General features: G+C 37.4%; 2 protein-coding genes across 3 annotated transcripts in view; one reads left to right on the top strand and one right to left on the bottom strand.

Moving 5' to 3' along the window:
• The window catches only part of man2a1 (mannosidase, alpha, class 2A, member 1), an 81804-nt gene extending 66759 nt beyond the window's left edge, over positions 1–15045 (top strand). For both annotated transcript variants that reach the window (XM_076988264.1, XM_076988265.1), the window contains 13 exons: positions 1359–1544; positions 1701–1815; positions 1892–1959; positions 2188–2353; positions 2461–2691; positions 2882–3004; positions 3252–3366; positions 4033–4166; positions 6771–6912; positions 9640–9773; positions 9943–10140; positions 11056–11169; positions 11504–15045. In XM_076988264.1, coding sequence (XP_076844379.1) covers positions 1359–1544; positions 1701–1815; positions 1892–1959; positions 2188–2353; positions 2461–2691; positions 2882–3004; positions 3252–3366; positions 4033–4166; positions 6771–6912; positions 9640–9773; positions 9943–10140; positions 11056–11169; positions 11504–11656 — 1879 coding nt within the window. In that variant the 3' untranslated portion in view covers positions 11657–15045. The remainder of the gene's footprint in view (positions 1–1358; positions 1545–1700; positions 1816–1891; positions 1960–2187; positions 2354–2460; positions 2692–2881; positions 3005–3251; positions 3367–4032; positions 4167–6770; positions 6913–9639; positions 9774–9942; positions 10141–11055; positions 11170–11503) is intronic.
• Positions 15046–16496: 1451 nt separating this feature from the next.
• LOC143489322 (uncharacterized) lies at positions 16497–19389 on the bottom strand. The gene is made up of 4 exons (XM_076988266.1): positions 19305–19389; positions 18912–19063; positions 18351–18443; positions 16497–17091 (listed from the first exon to the last, which is right to left on the bottom strand). Exons 1-4 carry the CDS (start codon positions 19341–19343, stop codon positions 16974–16976), a joined length of 402 nt encoding a protein of 133 aa, XP_076844381.1. The 5' UTR covers positions 19344–19389; the 3' UTR covers positions 16497–16973.
• Between the last annotated feature and the right edge of the window lie 341 nt (positions 19390–19730).

Here is a 19730-nt window from a genome sequence, read left to right as displayed (position 1 = left end):
TTCGCTCACCCTGCCCGTCACAATTGCAAGGTTGTCAGGTGTACTGCAAGGAATAAAATGAATCAAGTTGCATGTTCCTAAGTGAAAATTTGGAGGAGTTATGCATGATTTTCACAAATAATGCCACCTAGTGGCCAAATGTTTCAAAACTGCACAGCATGACACATAGTCCTGAGATATGCACAGTGGTATGGTTTCATGTTGATTGGCCAATGGTAAGTCTGTCAAATGGCCAATTAATTCAAACAAAAATTAATTGGATCATGGCGGCCATGTTTTTTAAGTGATGATGTCATCATTGTGTGCCTTGATACCACTTGGGCCCCTGATGATGCCTGTAAAGATGCCTGGCTTGATGTGACTAATGGTTTCTGAGAAAGTTTTTTCCATGTTATAGCGCCCCCTATTGGACAAATGTGGACAACTTTGACCTGTGACCTCAGAGTCATGTGCCCTATCAGTTGATACATTTTCATGAAGATTGGTCAAAGCATTGCTGAGATATAGCTGCTGAAGTAAATTTGCCCATGCCTCAGAGCTATTGATTGACATGTCACAACCAGACTGTATGCAAATGTCTTCTTTTTTTATAACTTTAGATAATGAGATTCTTCTGAATATTTAGACACCAGGATTGTGGTGATCAGATGACAAACTACTATAAAAAAGTACGTTTTGCATATTATGCAAATTAGCAAAAAATCGAAATGGGTGGAGCTTAATGGTTCTTGAGGCGTTTTTGTTTGGCTTGAGCTAAGGAATCCATCAGAAGTGGAATTTCGTTTCTAGGACCTACGGGGTGGGAGATATGGACCAAAACGCAAAATGCTGTGCTATAGCGCCACCATCAGCCAATGTGCGTCTTTGTATTTTAGCACGGTCCTGCAAACAGACTACATCTTTCTGCCAAGTTTGGTGTCTCTGGGACTTACGGTCTAGGCTGCAGTATGTGTTTTATGCGGAGAAAAATAATAAGAAGAAGAATAGCAAAAACAATAGGTTTCCCACACTGTGTGTGAACCCTAATAATCAAAAATAATTACAAAAGGTTTCCAGCACCTTCGGAGTTTGGATCCCTAAATAATTCTGAAAAAATAGCAACTCGTATATGAAAAGATTAATTAAGCTGAAGTATTAATTAATAGGTCTTAACATTACATATGGCTTTTAGTAACCAGATGAAACACAATTCAATGTTAAATTCTGTACAACTAATGATTTTGTATGGCTCAGGCTTTAAATAACGTGTCTAGAAAATATATATTTCTGGATGAATGTGCTTGTACTCAGAATTCTGACACAATGATGTTGGGTGATAGATTTCTGTAGTAAAGTATGTCTCTTTGATCTTTTCTTAGATCAGCTGAGATTCTTTATTCTCTGACCTTGGCCAGTATTAGGACGCTTGGTAAGCCCAGTAATTATCCTGCTATAGAGAATTATAAGTTGTTGACAGAGGCAAGACGTAACCTAGGCCTGTTCCAGCACCATGATGCAATCACAGGCACCGGCAAAGACTGGGTGGTTGTGGATTACGGAACCAGGTACATAGCTTTCTTTTTGCCACTGCTAGTTGAATCATTGTAGAGCAAGTTGTTTCTTGTTGCCTCTAATGCTGATTCTAAGATACTGTAATGTGACTGTTCAAGAGCAGTGCCTCTGTGAAAGTAAAGGAATGTGTAATTTATTCTTTTTTTTAGGTTGTTTCACTCCATTTTGAATTTGAAGCGAGTGATCGGGAGCTCAGCTCACTGGCTTGTGCTTACTGACAAAACAACTTATATTTATAATCCTGCAAAGCCACTGCTTCAGATTGTGAGTACCTTAAATTCTAATTCCATAAATTTATTTCACAATGGACAGGCCTTAACATTTTCTCAAATTATAATAGGATGAGGTCCAACCAGCCCATGATGTCTTACCTCACAAAACTCTCCTTAAGATCAGTGCCACACCGAGGTAATAACTCTGAAGTTTAAACAACCTTCTTTACACATTCACACATTTACACATTCTTTACACAACCGTTTTTAATTGATTATTATAATAGCCGAGGAGTACAGTAGGTAGTAATTGAATGGACTCAATATACATAACAATATAAGGTTGATCTCTGGTAACAGATCAATGGCATTTGAGGTTTCTGATCTCTTTACCACTGCAGATGTTTGTGGTTCCTTCTTTCAGGTCGGTTGTAGTGTTTAACCCTACAGAACAGGCCAGGAGCTCAGTGATGAGCATCTATGTGACAACTCCCCATGTTCATGTACTCACAGCCCAAGGCCGTCCTGTCATTGCTCAGATCAGTGCTGTTTGGGAGGGTGTCACCCAAGCTTCCACTGAGGCCTTTCAGGTGAGCTTATATCTGCTATAACATTACTTTACAGGTATGAATGAAAATTTGGATTCCAAATTGATTGGAACATTTTACATGTATTTATAGTGTTTATGTTGTGACAGCTGTCTTTTGTAGCCAATGTGCCACCGTTGGGCCTGGCTGTCTACCAGATTCATGAGGGAGCAGAGCTACACACCGAGTTAGGCCATTACATGTTCCTGAAGGAGGGTGGAGGTGTGTCAGTTACTGGAACTGAGCATTTCAGAGTGACTATCCCTCAAGAAACTGTTCCAGTGTCTGTGGAAAACCCCCACCTCCAGCTCTTTGTTTCCTCCAGGACAGGACTACTGGAGGTCAGACAGCTCAAACATCCTACAAACTGTTACTTACTGCATCACATATACATGCATGTGTGTTTACAAAAGCTAAACTGGGCAACAGCTGCAAGATGTTTGTTGCTAGCTGTTTATCTGTTCAGATTGCTGTCTCATGTTCCTCAGTTCTATGGAGATATGAAATGAGAATGATTTTCTTCTTTGTCAGGTGCTAAAACTGAAGGAAGATGTAGTAAATCATTCCGTTAAGGTGGATTTTGTATGGTATGGCACCACCAGCGATAAGGACAAGAGCGGGGCCTACTTGTTCCTTCCTGATGGAGAAGCTAAAGTAATTCAACTCTGTTTCATTTGTGATTCAAGCACAATTTTAAATATTTCTTTGTCTAAATGTTTGCCACTTGAATTCAAAATGTAAATATAGACTAAATACATCTGCTAATTTTCACCCTTTTTTCTGCAATATTGTCATGTAGCCTTCAGTATCTCATTCACAAGCACCCACATTCACAATCCCATGTCACTATGAGGTAGTGATGTTCTGTATATTGATTTTGTTTTGTCTTTCACTTGAACAGAAGTACTCTCCCTCCCAGCCTCCTATAATTCGATTGACTAAAGGGCCTGTGTTCTCTGAAGTCACAACAACCTTTACACACATCACACATACTCTCCGGCTTTACAACATTCAGGGTGAGAGTCTTGCAGCCTCATTAAACATCCTGCATGCAGCTGTTGCACTAAAGATCTTCCACTCTTAGCACTGAAACTATACATTGACAGAGGAAATGGTAAATATATTGTATGTGTGCATTTCTGTTGAGTCTTTACTGTCAGAGAAGTTATTTTCTACTTTGCTAGGTCCTGTTCGTTTTAGGAAAGAAAGATGGAAATTTTTCATGACCACATGAAAGGATGTGTAGCTTTAGAGTTCAGCTTTATTTCCTTTCCCCTAAGGATGTAAGCCAATGGTTTAATTATTTGAGATAAGAAAATGAAAAACATTAAACTTAAGGAGTTTTAAATCATTTTGTTTAGGTATTTTATTTTTGCTAACTGCTTGCCTTGAGATGGTGGTCTAGCTGAGATTGAGCCTAGAGTAGTGTACAATATCACCAACCCAGGTCCATCAGATTCCAAAGTGTGGCTCCAACTATCAGAGGAATTTCAAAACTCTAGTGTGCTGTTTCTTATCCAATAATTAAGCATCCAAATACATATATATTGTCAATCTGTATGGCTAAAGCATTCTAAAAATACCATTACTCTACTGTGTAGCATACTGTACAGCCTTTCTTGTAAGCACAGATATAAAGGAAACATTCTTTGTTTCTCACATCTGATTACTTTCTTTCTAAGGAGTGGATGGGCAAGCTGTTGAGATCTATAACACTGTGGATATAAGGGGAGAGTTCAACCGTGAAATTGCAATGAGAATAACATCTGATATTAAGAGCAAGGACCAATTCTTCACAGACCTCAATGGTTTCCAGGTAGGTCTTTCACACACATCTTTCACATATGTATTTTTTTAACTCAATCCAATATACATTTAGACAAAATGCATAAACAGGCATTTATTATTTGTATGTTTTTTTCATATACATTTGATGATAATAGGCACATGAAAACACAAAAAAAAGTATAATTTTTGTTTTATCAAACTTAAAACTTGCCATGGCTAGTTGATTTATTTAAGCGGGTGTTAGGTTTTCAACTTGTCTCTAGATGTAGATCATTGCCATCAGGGTTCACAAGCGGGAGTATACATTTGTTTAGCCCCAGTGTTCCGTAGCTGGTGTTAGGAGAACAGATACACAACACACGGCGGAGACAGACTAAATGTGGGGGTAGGATAAATTCCAAGATAAACAACGAAAAAGAAAAAGAGAAATTCTAACTGAGGGTTAGGCACACACACAATAGAATGAACAAAATGTCATAATGTTCCAATTGAGGGTCACAGACAGTAAATCATAAATTTCCTTACACAGGGTTGTTGTGATAAGTGTGTGATCGGTGATGGCTGCTGTTACCTGGTTATTAGAGCCCTCTTGCAATCATGTTGATCCAACCAAATATTAGTAGCAAGCATTAAAATAATTTTCTTTGGTATTTTGGAACACTTTTTTGTGTGTATATATTAGGGGTGACCTGTAATAGTAGCTGATTCGACTATAGTCGACTATACCCCCTAGTCGACTATGAACGTCATAGTCGAATGTACCATTCTAACTGCATGGGGGTGCACAAGGATGCAGCTAAGCATTACTTGTTACATGAAATGTCTTTGTTTTCGTTATATATAGCCTTTTGTCAAATAAAATCATCCTAATTTCTGTTAATAAATATTTTAAAATGATGATTGCGCATTAACAATAGGCATATTCCTTACTACACATTAATAAATCACACCCTGCAGTTGCACAATCCAAACGAGCTGAGCTGAACACGCTACAGAATACGCAGCATTTTCCGAGATTATAATGGTTACTAAAAAACTTCAAAAGTATTTTGAAAAATATAAAGATGAATCAAACAAAGTAAAGTGCAAGTTATGTCATCAACGTCTTTCATTTCACATGACAACAACCAACATGGCATACCATTTAAAAAACGTAAGGCGAAAAATAAAACAGTTCAGCCGTTTGTTGTTTCGGTCGTGTCATCTCGTCTCGGTGCGTCTCGGCAAGTAGGCCTATAAACATTTTTTGTTGTTGTTTGCTTTTAAACCCCGTTACTTGAACCTTTCTTTATATTATATTTGCTGTTGTGTGTCAATTGTTTTATATTTTCAGGCAGGCATATGCACAGTGCATGTCTGACAGTTCGATATGCGCAAAGCGCACTGACGGTTAATGTTCTCTAACGTTTCATTAAAAAATAAATACGTAAATAAATAAAAGCTGAATAAATCCAACCTACCATGTTTATTCATTTATCTGAGTGTTTTAGGTTTTTACTTTGAAGAGGAAAAAAGTCCTGAATGAGAACGGGATCCCATTTAAGGTGCTCTAAATAAAAAAAATAAACCAGATTCGACTATTAGTCGACTAAAGGGAAAAGCTGACGAATCAGATTCGACTATGAAAATCCTTAGTTGAATACACCCCTAGTATATATATGACTTGTGTTTAAACAGCGTTTCTCAAAGTGTGGGGCGCATGGGTATTGCAGGTGGGGCACAAGCAATTGGAAGAAATGAACCTTTCTAAAGCCTGGTTTATACTTTCGCGAGTGACCGTAGCGCGTGACTCCGTCCATTTCACGTGCGACAGTTTTGGCTTTCAGCCGGTGTTGTGTCGAATTCCGACTCCCCTCGTTTATCTGCGCATAAAGATGCTACAGATTATATTGTCGATTTATGTTTCTATGCATAAATAAGAGCTAGACTTTAATTATCCATCACAGCAAACGGCAAGGCATTATCTATGTCCAAAGCCACACTGGCTCAAGGGTGTTAATAATTTTAAATATAATACGCACTGGCTATACCAAAGTTCACCTCTGACCATGACTTTGCAGTATTATGTCTAAATATCTAGTTAGGACAAAACTAGAGTGCTCAATGAACTAAGTTTATAGTCACTGTAACTACCTAATATCATCTGTAGCATCTTTATGTGTGTGCAAACGAGGGGACTCGGAATTTGGCACAACACATGTTGGTTTGAAAAAACCAACTGCTGCTTGTCGTGCCTGCTGCTTGCATGTGCTAAATGAAATTGAACACTTTCTTCCTTGATTCACAACTTTGCCCTACCACCTGATTCACTTTCTGCTCCGCCCCCTGCTGGGTGAAGAAAAATTTACAGAAAAGCTGCACCTCAGTATAAGCCACATCGATCAAATCGCGGGGAAAAAAGTAACGGCTTGTAGTCCGGAAATTACAGTAGCTAATTAGTGTGTTGCTCTAATAGAGCATGGGCATCATGATTCATTATTAGAACAAGAGCTTCAGTTCAGTCAAAATAAATGCTTTTTCTTCCTATAATATTATGTCATACAGACTCTCAAGCAGTTGAACACAAATATTTCAAGTTGGTACATTCTTTCTTTATCTTTCTTACTTTATTTATACTGGATATTTTATCTAGGTGCAGCCCAGAAGGACTATGGCTAAGCTTCCACTGCAGGCTAACTTCTATCCCATGACCAGCATGGCATATGTGGAAGACTCCAGCAAAAGACTTACTCTACTCACAGGGCAATCTTTAGGGGCTGCCAGTCTCAAGAGTGGTAAGTTGTCCTTTAACCTAGAGCAGGGGTGTCAAACTCATTTTGGTCTGGGGGCCGCATACAACTTAATCGGCTCTCAAGGGGGCCAGACCAGTAAACTCATTTCAAAATTACATGGAACTAACAATAAGTTGTATCGAACTACGTGATGCAGAGCAGGGAGGTGGACACACACGCTGAGGAGAGCGAGATTTATTTAGCAGAATTCCATAAGCAAAGTCGTAATAGCAGGCAGGGGTCATATCAGGCAGGCAGTCCGAACATGAAATGTACACAGGCATACTAACACAAAAACAAAACGAACGAGGCAGGGAACAAGAACAGGGAGTAAAATGGAGAACGTAAATACCAGATGGTAGCGAAAACGGAACACCAATCCACAAACGGTAGCGATAACAAGGAACAGGAATGAACAAAATATCCGACTCCCGACATGGGAGACACAGGGACTATAAATACATAGGACTGGACTAGACACAGGTGAAGACAATGACAACACGGGCGTGGCAGACGAGGGGAAACCACGGAGAGAGACAAGCAGGGCGTGTTCTGAAGACTAATGACTCTACTGACAGTACTTTATAGACTATCTTGTATGGCCCTCAACATTTACAGTGAGTCCAAGAAGTATTTGATCCCTTGCTGATTTTCCCACTAATAAAGACATGATCATTCTATACTTTTAATGGTAGATGTATTCTTACATGGAGAGACAGAATATCAAGACAAAATCCAGAATATAATTTTAAAGAATATATTTTAATTAATTTGTATTTCAATGAGGAAAATAAGTATTTGATCCCTCTTGCCAAACACACTCAATACTTAGTGGCAAAGCCTTTGTTTGCAAGCACAGTGGTGAGACGTTTGTTGTAGTTAACCACAAGTTTAGCACACACACCAGGGGGAATTTTGGCCCACACTTCTTTGCAGATCCTCTCTAAATCATGAAGGTTGGTGGGCTGTCGCTTGGCAACTCTGACCTTCAGCTCCCTCCATAGATTCTCGATTGGATTGAGGTCTGGCAACTGGCTGGGCCACTCCATGACCTTAATGTGATGTTTCTTGAGCCAATCCTTTGTTGCCTTTGCTGTATGTTTAGGATCGTTATCATGTTGGAAGACCCAACCACGGCCCATTTTCAGATCCCTGGCAGAGGGGAAGAGGTTGTCCCTCAGGATTGTGCGGTACATGGCTCCATCCATCTTCCCAGTGATGCGGTGTAGTAGCCCTGTACCCTTGGCAGAGAAACACCCCCAAAACATTATGCTTCCACCTCCATGCTTGACGGTCGGCACAGTGTTCTTGGGGTCATAGGCAGCATTTTTCTTCCTCCACACATGGCGGGTGGAGTTGAGGCCAAAAAAGTTCAATTTTGGTCTCGTCTGACCACAAAACCTTCTCCCAATAACTTGGTTCATCTTTCAAATGATCATTGGCATACTTGAGGCGCGCCTCCACATGTGCTCTCTTCAGCAGGGGTACCTTTCGGGCACTGCAGGATGTGAATCCATTGTTGCGCAAAGTATTGCCAATTGTTTCATTGCAAACTGTGGTCCCAGCTGCCTTCAGGTCATTTGCTAACTCCTGCCGAGTGGTTGCAGGACGATTTCTGACCGTTCTCAGCATCATTGCCACCCCACGAGGCGAAATCTTCTTTGGAGCACCGGGCTGAGGTCTGTTGATTGTCATGTTATACTCTTTAAACTTTCTGATAATTGCACCAATAGTTGTTACTTTCACATCCAACACCTTACTAATCTTTTTGTAGCCCATTCCAGCTTTGTGAAGGTCAACAATTCTGACTCTGAGGTCCTGTGACAGCTCTTTGGTTTTACCCATGTTGGAGACTTGAAATCTGTGTGATCTGTCTGATTCTGTGGACAGGTGTTTTTCACACAAGTGATTAGTGAGAACAGGTGGCTTCAGGTCAGGTAACAAGTTGATTGGGAGTGTCTAACTGGTCTGTAAAAGCCAGAACTGCTAATGAATACTAAGGGATCAAATACTGATTTCACTCCATGAAATACAAATCAATTAATATATATTCCTTAGATTTATTTTCTGGATTTTCTTTTTAATATTCTGTCTCTCCATGTAAGAATACATCTACCATTAAAAGTATAGAATGATCATGTCTTTATTAGTGGGCCAACGAAGAAAATCAGCAAGGGATCAAATACTTCTTGGACTCACTGTATATGTTTGCAATATTTATTGACCTGCTTTTAACCAAATTTATTAGTTGGATATTTTTAGATGCATTTATATTGTAAGCCATTAATGTTTATCCAAACAGTTTGAACACTGCATGAACTATGCATTTAAACAATATACTAGATTATAAGAGTGAAGAGGGAGATATCAAATGAGACTCCTTATGCTATGCTCCTTATGACCTATGGTCATGAACTCCATGAAAAAACAAGACTATGGATACAAGCCCAAAATGAACTTTTTCTGCCCATTAGTGGGGCTTACTCTTGAATGGGCAAGGAAGCTCTCTGTGAGGAGTTTTGAGTAGAGCCACTCCTCCTCTCCAGTTGAGGAGGTCAGGGCATCTAATAAGAGATATGATATACCACACATGGCAAGCAGGGAGGAGGCCTGGTGGTAAACCTATTATCAGCTGGAGGGATTACATCTTCTGTCTGGTCTGGGAATTACTGGGTATGCCCCAAGAGGAGTTGGAAAAAGTACTGAATATTTACTGATCACACCCTTTAGGTCAGCTCGAAGTAATCATGGACCGTCGACTGAACCAGGATGATAACCGTGGCTTAGGCCAAGGAGTACTAGATAACAAGATTACTGCAAATTCCTTTCGCCTGCTGCTGGAACCCAGAAATTCTGCCCAAGAGGTGATCTTAGCTGGTGTGTGGGTGTGGGAGTATTTGTGTAGATCACATTTGGTGTGGGTGTATTTGTGTAGATCACATTTGGTGTGGGTGTATTTGTGTAGGCCACAAATTTTGCATTTCCAAAATGATGAACATAAATGATCAACCGAGTTTTATTTTCCTGTTTTAGCACAAGAAAGAGAACAGTGCCCCATTTAGCTATCCATCACTACTGAGCCACATTTCCTACATGTACCTTAACCACCCTCTCATCCAAATGGCAACCAGTGTGGACTCGGCTCTGCATACTACAGTACCCTACAACCCTCTCACTCACTCTTTTCCCTGTGACATCCACCTGGTCAATCTGCGCACCATTCAGTCTGAGGTGGGTTTTCCTGAAGCCAGCATCTTATCACCATGTTATTCATAAAATAGGTCAAGTACTCCTTTAGGGTACTAACTGAAAACCTCAGATTCACTTGTTAACTGCCTAATGACTGGCTTAGAGAACACAGTTAAATCTTAGTAACAAGGATTAAAAAGCTAGCTACAATTGAATACTTTAATGCATTTGAAAGGTAGTAAGTTATTTATTTATTAGCCATGCATATGCTGTAGCATCAGCAATTTGTTGTGATATAATCTCAGCCTTTACATAAAATCTACAAACAGAAGCAAGTAGTGACAGTTTATGGATGCAAATGCAATGATTCCATGCATTATAATGCATTATTATGTATTATATGTATTATAACTATTACATATATGCATATCTATAATACATTTTATATATGAAAATACATTTGGTTGGACTGCAGTGGAGCTGAATGTGCTTTTGAGTAGCTGCCGGTGGCAACAAAGTGCCATCTTAACAGTGCCTTTTTTCTAAATACCTTTACCATATAAAATTTGAGGTTATAGTTTTGAATATTATGCATGGCAATACGATATCTGCAGTAACTTTATAACATTACTACTTCAGTTTAATTGTAAATAAAAAGTCATCTGCACTTAGCCAAGAAGGTTTACAAATTCAGACAATCCCTATTATAAATAAAGCAAATAAATTGCTCCACAGAATTGTGTTAAAAAGTCCTAGCTCACTCTTCAGTACCTAAACATTTCAGTGAAAAGGTATGATGAAATGAAACATTCAGTGTTTGATTCTGGTTTGCTGCATGTTATGTTGGAACTTAGATGATCCCATTTGTAACAAGACAGGATCTGATGAAAAGCAGCTGATCGCTAAAACAGTGGGCTCCATAATCATCCTAGTGTGGGGTGTGTGTTTGTCTCCCAGGAGGAAGGGGGAGGTCCATCCGAGCAGGCTGCTTTAATATTGCACAGAAAAGGCTTTGACTGTGGCTTTTCCACTAGGAACACTGGTCTACTGTGCAGCATCACACATGGCAAGGTAATTTTGTTTTGGCAATCATACAGGCACACAGACACATGTGCATACTCAATAGCTAACAATGTCTTAACTGTTAGTGTTAAGTCAGTGTTATTGTTAACAATACAAAATAAACCTCTCGTGAATTTAGCCATTGCACAAGAGAGTTAGAGTTTGAATTGAATGCTTAAGCAGCACTAACAGAACTGCATGTAAACATGAAAACCAGGACAGTATATTTGTGAAATAGATGTTTGGTACTGTAACAGTTTGAATAGGTTTGAAATTTTAGAATGTGACTTTTGACAGGTTCTGTCTAATTAAGGGATGTATGTATTTTCTTTTTTGAATTTAGATTCACTTAGAGGAGGTGCTGACAAAGCTAAAAGTTAGCACTCTCACACCTGTCTCTCTCTCTCTGATGTATGAATACTTGAGCATTCCAGCACATGAGGAGATCAGCCTTAAACCAATGGAAATCTGCACATATCGCATCCACCTGGAATGAACCATGGCTATAAAGAACTTTGATTGCAAGTCTTATTCTTAGTATTCAGGACAGCAAGGACAAGCATGCCTTTTCCTTCTGTGATTGAGTAAACAAAGTGTCAAGATGAAACTTGAAGCTCCTGTTACCTGTTTATAAATTCTTAGCTCTAAAAATTTGCTTAGTTTTCAATAAGAAAATACGGCAATTGAGGATTACATTGTGTACATAACTTCCAACATTTCCTTTTTTTTGTGATTTCTATGATTTTTTTCATTTGGGCAATACGTGCAATGAGCTCACTCATTATTTTACCTTTTAAAAGTCCCCTTCACAATTATTTGTTTTAAAAGGTAAAGTGCTCATGGCTATATTCTTGGGCTATGGGAGAATCTTCAATGTTCAACTAAGGAAACATTAATAGTATAATAAATAGAAAGAAATATGCATTTCTTTAAATGTTATTTGCATAAATAATGTCTCGTTTATCATGCTACACATTTTTTTGAAGTAAATAAACATAGGAAACTAGGAGATGATGATGTGGCAAAGGGTAAACGTAATTTTAAAAGGTACACAAATTTAGGATTGCAAATGTTCAGAATCCTCTTTTTCAAAAAATACTTTGTGTATATGAGCAATGATAATTTCCAAGAATAGTGTGTGAAATCATGATTTTACATGGTAAACCATGTAAAACATCTGGTAAACCAAGATAACACAATCCACCATTTTTCTGTACAATTATATTTTTGGAGGTAAATAAAGTTTACTATATAATGTTCTGTGATCAACTAAGGATTTTCATAGTCCAATCTGATTCATCAGATTTTCCCTTTAGTCAACTAATAGTTTTTTTTTATCTAGAGCACCTTAAACGGGATCCCGTTCTCATTCAGGACTTTTTTCCACTTCAAAGTAAAAACCTAAAAGACTCAGATAAATGAATAAAATGAATAAACATGGTAGGTTGGCTTTATTCAGTTTTTAGTTATTTACTGATTTATTTTTTAATGAAACGTTAGAGAACATTAACAAAAAAAAAGTCACGCGTCAGTGCGTCAGACAGGCACTGTGCAAAATGTCAAAAATATTTAAAATAAAATATGCCTGCCTGAAAATATATTTTTTTATTGCCACACAACAGCCAAAAAATTATAAGGAAAGGTTCAAGTAACGGGGTTTAAAAAGCAAACAACAACAAAAAATGTTATATTTTATTTGTGGTAAAAATAACCACACCAGTCACAACTATTACACAGGTCAACAGCATTTTTGGGGCCAAAGATATTTCAACGAATTTAGGGTAACTTTGGGGTGCTGATTCTGAATATGTCATCAGTTTTGCCATATTGGCTCAAGTTTTTGAGATTTTTCGTGAAATGTGTAAAAAAAAAAAGACGTAATTTGCTACACGCGCATTAACTTTATTTTATTTTATTTTATTTAAAATAGGCCAAATACACTTTTTTTATGAAGTCTGTTATGTTTCTTCTATGTTTTTGCAGTGTATATTCACCACAAATGTAACAGAATGTGTCTGGATCGTTAAGACAACTTCTTCTTGATGAGTTCATGCTTTTCACTGGAAAACAGACAACAACATAAAGTTAGTGCAAAAATCAAGCTATGAACAAACGTTTAGAACACTAATTAACAAAAAACTATATTGAGAACTGCTCAGTTCAAGTACTAATCCCAAGAAATTAATGAGATGATGCGTCGCATTTACCAACAAGTGCTATAAATAAGATACCAAAAATCTCAAAAACTTGAGCCAATCTGGCAAAACTGATAGCATATTCAGAATCAGCACCCCAAAAATACCCCAAATTCATTAAAATATTTTGGACACCAGTAAATTTTTTTTTTTTGTTGACCTGTGTTATTATTATTAGCTACATATATTTCATATTATATATGAAAAAGTGAAAGTGGCTTAAAGCATGAAGAACAATGCATATATTTTTTGTGTTTAATTAAACCTATAAAACACTGTTTTCAAACAAAATATGAGTTTTCAATTTATTCTTCAAAAGGTGCACTATAGCACTAAGTTGTGCTCAGAAACACTGTTTAAGGCGTTTACAATGCCAGCAAACGCTGTTTTAAACGCCCAAATGCAAGACTTACTACTTGTTTGGAAATGCATGTGTAACATTGCAAACATCATAAAACAGCTTGTTATCACATTAAAACACTGTTTTCAAACAAAATATGAGTTTTCAATTCATTCTTCAAAAGGTGCACTATAGCACTACGTTATGCTCAGAAACAGTTTAGAGCGCTTACAACGCCAGCAAACGCTGTTTTGAATGCCTAAATGCAAGACTTACTACTTGCTTGGAAATGCATGTGTAACATTACAAACATGATAAAACAGCTTGTTATCACATCCAAACACTGTTTTGAAACAAAATATGAGTTTTCAGTTCATTCTTCAAAAGTTGCACTTTTGCTCCAAGTTATGCTCAGAAACACTGTTTAGAGCGCTTACAGCGCCAGCAAACGCTGTTTTGAACGCCTTAATGCAAGACTTACTACTTGCTTGGAAATGCATGTGTAACATTGCAAACATCATAAAACAGCTTGTTATCACATTAAAACACTGCTTTAAAAAACACAATACGAGTTTGGAATAATCTTCCTAAATGCGTCCGGGACTCTGACACAGTCACAATCTTTAAGTCTAGGTTGAAAACCCACTTATTTAGTTTAACGTTTGATAACTAATATCCCCCTTAGATAAAGGTACAGATCCAGGGGTTCATAGGCGAAGGGTTTTATGGTAGACTGGGGCTCTGGTGCTGTCATCCTGTCACTGCTCGTGGTCACTCAAGTTTGTTGACAGTGCAGTGGACGGATGCCATTGTCTCAGAATGCCCCCAAGCCTGTGTTACCTTCTGGTTCTGCCTTTTTAGCTAGGCTGTGATAGTTTAACTTAATGCCGGAGTTGCTGCCACACTCCAGAAATGTTTATAATTTCACCTGTCCTGTATATGTCCTCATGCAGAGCTAATTTTCCCTGTTTCATTTCTCCACATGGCTGCCCGCCTGCTTGAGGAATAATGAGATGAGGAGACCAGCGATCCATCCTGAGCCAGCCACCTCCTGCCTAACCGGATGCCTACATCATGATGGACATTATTACATATTTTTGCTTTTCTTTCTCTTCTTTCTGTCTAAATTGTTGTTGTTGTCATGGTGACCGGTGTCGGCCAGAGGAGGATGGGTTCCCCCCTGAGTCTTGGTTCCTCTCAAGGTTTCTTCCTCATGCCCTTAGGGAGTTTTTCCTTGCCACTGTCGCCTTTGGCTTGCTCACTGGGGGCTAGGACTCGGCACTTATAAAGCTGCTTTGTGACAACAACTGTTGTAAAAAGCGCTATATAAATAAAATTTGATTGATTGAGTTTTCAATTCATTCTTCAAAAGGTGCACTATAGAATTGTTATGCTCAGAAACACGCCTTCTTCAAAAGGTGTACTATAGAATTAAGTTATGCTCAGAAACACTGTTTAGTGTGCTTACAACGCCAGCAAACGCTGTTTTGAACCCCTAAATGCAAGACTTACTACTTGTTTGGAAATGTATGTGTAACATTGCAAACATAAAACAGCTTGTTATCACTTTAAAACACTGATTCCAAACAAAATATGAGTTTTCAATTAATTCTTCAAAAGTTGCACTAGAGCACTAAGTTATGCTCACAAACACTGTTTAGGGCGCTTACCACGCCAGCAAACGCTGTTTTGAACGCCTAAATACAAGACTTACTACTTGTTTGGAAATGCATGTGTAACATTGCAAACATCATAAAACAGCTTATCACATTTGTGACAGAAATTATTGATTATTGATTAATTATCATTGATTAGTTTATGTTTAGTTATTTATAAGAGATCATTATAAACTTTATGATTTAGTATTTGTCCATTCTGGCTAAGCAGAAGGACTACAATAATGAAGTAGTGTGATTCAGTGTAACAATGTTTAGTTCATGTGTGCCATACTATGACCCAGGTCAGGCAAAGTGCAGAGGGTCGGAGCACTTTGTCAGCTGAGTGTCACTAGTCCACTATTCTGGGAATTCAGCTGTCTTTGTGTCCTATTGATACACCAGTTTCTTCCACTAACTCTAGGAGGGTCCGTGTTAGGCAATGCATACATGTCAGACAAAAGTAGCCTGCTGGGTATCTATGTGTTGTGCTAAAGATAACTTGCTTGTTAGAACTGCTGAACTGTATAAAAACAAGGGGACTGCCCTCTTTTGCCTTCATTTTAACCATGTCTGTGTCCTCATCCACACTGTAAGACCGGATAAGTTGAGTTTACTTAAAAAATATTTGTAAACCGGTTGCCTTAAAAAATGTAAGTAATGTATGATGAAAACTTGATTGTATTTGACTTCAACTTTTGAGTAGACCAGAATAACAATTACTAGTTTAATCAACTTAAAATGTTTTGTAATGTTAATTTCTTTGTGTATTGAATATACTTAATGTTTTAAGTTCAATATAATCAATTCTAAGTTAAATCAACTTAAAATGTTTTGTACTGTTAACGTCATTTGACATTTAATATACTTAATATTTTAAGTTCAATATAATCAATTTTAAGTTGATTTAACTTGAAATGTTTTGTAATCTCACTTTCTTTTTATATTTAATATACTTAATATTTTAAGTTCAGTATAATAATTTCAAAGTTGGTTTGAATAAAGATATCTAACAAAATTCATTTATTTGTATAATTATAACTCCAAACGTAAATTCCAATGCACTACATTCTAAGTTGGTCTAAATCAAAATGCTCTATTAAAAACATTTTTGTGTACCTGTTAAAAATGAATGTTATTATTTTCACAAGAAATTTTACCAAGCAAAAACTAAAATTTTCACATTTACAGTTTATTGCACTTTGTAAGTTTCAGCCTTTAACAAATGGAAAAGTCAGGGAACATGACATTGTAGAAAACATTTTTCATGACCACATTTTGGCTTTGTAGAACTAACAGTATGTGGCTTGCTTAGAACTTTAACTGGGCCAATAAAATATTGTTCAAGCTCTTTACACAATAACATTCTGATTGGTGCAACATTCAAAACTAAGCACCTGGCTTCCAAAACAGTACCTTATAACTTGAAGCCACCTTTTCACATTGAGAGCTGATTTTTTAGGGTCAGTAATTTGGGTGCCAGCTCACTTTTACCCAGGTTGAGCATCACCTGCTGGACAAAGAGGAATGTGTTTTTCATATACTTAGGATATTCCAGGTGCAGAGCGTAGATCAGTCCAAAAAGGACACAGAAAGCCTGAGGAAGGTTGGTCAGGTCATCTATCACAAGATTCCCTTCCAAGATGATCCCAACTCTGACTGGGCTCTGCTGAGGATTGTCTTCATCAATGCAGAGAATCCCCACTGCAGTTTGGCTGTACAAGTCCTTGTCAGCTGGATCCTGGCAGAGGAAAAGAAATGTAAAAAAATAGAAAGAAAAAAAATTATTATACCCCAAATCTCTAAACTGAACAAAACTAAAGCATTGAATTAACTTTTTCCTGATGCATCTCAGTAATCCAGGTTGAAAAAAAAATATATATTTTTTTAAGTAACTCGCTTCTTAAGGCCGTTACAGTATGTCTTAGACAACTTCTGCTGACATCTCAAAATTTTGTTGAACATGCTGACACACACCGAAGAAACAAAAAGAAATCATCAGTTAAGTCTCTTGAAAATGTACATTTCCGTTATCAATGACAATCAAATATGAAACCTTGCTTAAAATTCTAACCTCATGCCAAACTTGCTGATATTTTAACACACATTTCATGTACAGAGCAGCAGAACAGTGATACGGGCCACTGTGGCAACAACAACTGGTGCTGAGTTCTGGGCACAAATAGGACAGTTGTTGTGGTAGTTTGATCAGCTGCCGCTGAGCGCAGCTTCTTGAAGAGCGTAGCTCGGGAGCCCCTTGTTGCTTTATTTTTAAGAACAATATTGACAGTAAAACATGATTCTTTGTATGGCCATGATTAAAATGGGGTTTTTGTATTTTCTTTTCCACAAAAAACTTTATTCATAGTGTCAGGTTGAAATAGTTGTAGTTTATCATCTGCAAATCTTAATACAACATAGGATTACAAGATTCTAAATAAGGTTCTGGCAATAGAAGAGTGCTAAACATGTATATATATTTGGAACCATACTGTGACATTACTGTACTTTGATCAATGCATGTATTGATAGAACATGAAAAATAAAGAGCTTTTCTGCCATCAATTCATTGGTTGTGTTTGCATAGCTTGTATTATAATATATAATTTTTATTAACAAGCTAGTTGATAAAATATTCTTAACTTATGTCAAACTTATGCAGCTTACACCAGTGTGTTGAACAAAATTAGCATAAGCTGTCTAAAACATAGTGTGAAGGGTCTTTAAGCTGGTATGTGGTTATAGCTTCCATTTTTGTCCTTACAGTACAGGTAAAACATTTAATAATCAGTTTTTAAATGTTTAAATCAGTTTTTAACAGCCTTTTCTGACCATTGAACTAATTGGTGACACAGATGCTTCAATTGTTTGTCTACAACCTGTTTCGCAACAGACAGAATATTATGTGAAACAATGATACAATTACCATAATATCTCCATTACAGAATCCAAAAAAAGAGCTACAACACTTGATAACTAATTCCAAACTCAAATACTTACATTTGAAGTCCTGAAGAAAGCAGAATGATCATCTCCCAAGATGACTGGCAACCCCCGAAGGCAAAGGCACCTAACATCTGTAGGCTCAGTGGTCTAAAATACATACAGATAAACAAAAAAAATTCTTAATTTTTATGGAACAGATTCTAAAAACTTCACTACTAATTATTTAGATCAAAATTTGAATATTCCATAACTTGCAAGTACAGAAGAAAAGACAAAATAAATGGAAGAAAAAGAGAATGGCACTAAAGATAAGAGGAAGATGACAGAAAATTAAGCGAGCAGAAAGTGGAGAAAATCACAGAGGATGATCTGTAATTTTTTGGACAGTAGAGAACCTGTAAATTAAAATAAGTGCAAATTAAAACAGAGGTAAAGAAGCTAAAACACCACAGAGATGACAATAAGCAACCAAGTAATATGAAGCAAATAAAAAAATAGCAACAAAAGAGAAAATGATTTGGGCAAGAAAAATAAACAAAAGATCAAGATAAAGACACAATCTACTAATCTTTGTAGGAAGATACAAAGCACTCTGAAGTAAACAACAAATATTACCTTTGCCTGACATAAAGTGCTGCCAAAAGCTGGCCAGTAAGGCCCCTCTTCTTCCTAAACAGTTCCATCAAGCTGGGAGAGAAACGATCAAGTGCGTCAAAGAAGTTGTCTTTGAGATTTTTCCCCACCACTCTGCTGAACTCCTGAAAAACCTGATATATAGGAAACAATGGATAAGTTTATTAAAAATGACCAATTACCCTCAATACTACTGTACATGATTTGAATGAAACAATTTAATACAATTCTTTAAATCAATATGATTAAATGAAAATTACATGCAAAATATGCTGGAAAAAATGGTGCAGGGGCCAGCTTTGACAATTAGAATGCAAGTTAAAATGTATCAAACAAAAAAAGAACACATAAGGCATTTAAAACATTTATACAAACCTGGCTTTCGGTGAAAAGAGCTGGCCAACGCTGTACCATCTGGCTAACTGCAGGCTTGTCTTTGACAACTTCTTTTCTGCGAAGTGCAAATGTCACATCCATTTCTCTCTTTACAGTGGATCCATTTGGCTTTTTTTTCATCATTTCATTGACCAAAACCTGACGGGATTCTTCCAGGTTGTGGTCATCCATTCCTTCTGGATAATTGGGTAGGAAATTTATTTCCCCCTTCTTTGGCTTCTTAATGGCTTTGTTGGGAGGGTCGCCACTTGTGGAATACCTTCCACGTTTACCACCATTCACAGACACATCGAGTCGGCCCAGCTGGCGCATTTTGGTTCTATAGTTTCCCATTTTGAACTTGAGACTATTTTTCCATGCATCGCATCCACTAGATGAGCCTTGTTCTTTAAGGCATGGGTGTGC

The sequence above is a fragment of the Brachyhypopomus gauderio genome, unplaced genomic scaffold (genome assembly GCF_052324685.1).
Source record: "Brachyhypopomus gauderio isolate BG-103 unplaced genomic scaffold, BGAUD_0.2 sc61, whole genome shotgun sequence".
NCBI classification, from domain to species: domain Eukaryota; kingdom Metazoa; phylum Chordata; class Actinopteri; order Gymnotiformes; family Hypopomidae; genus Brachyhypopomus; species Brachyhypopomus gauderio.
This window is presented reverse-complemented; position numbering and strand designations above follow the sequence as displayed.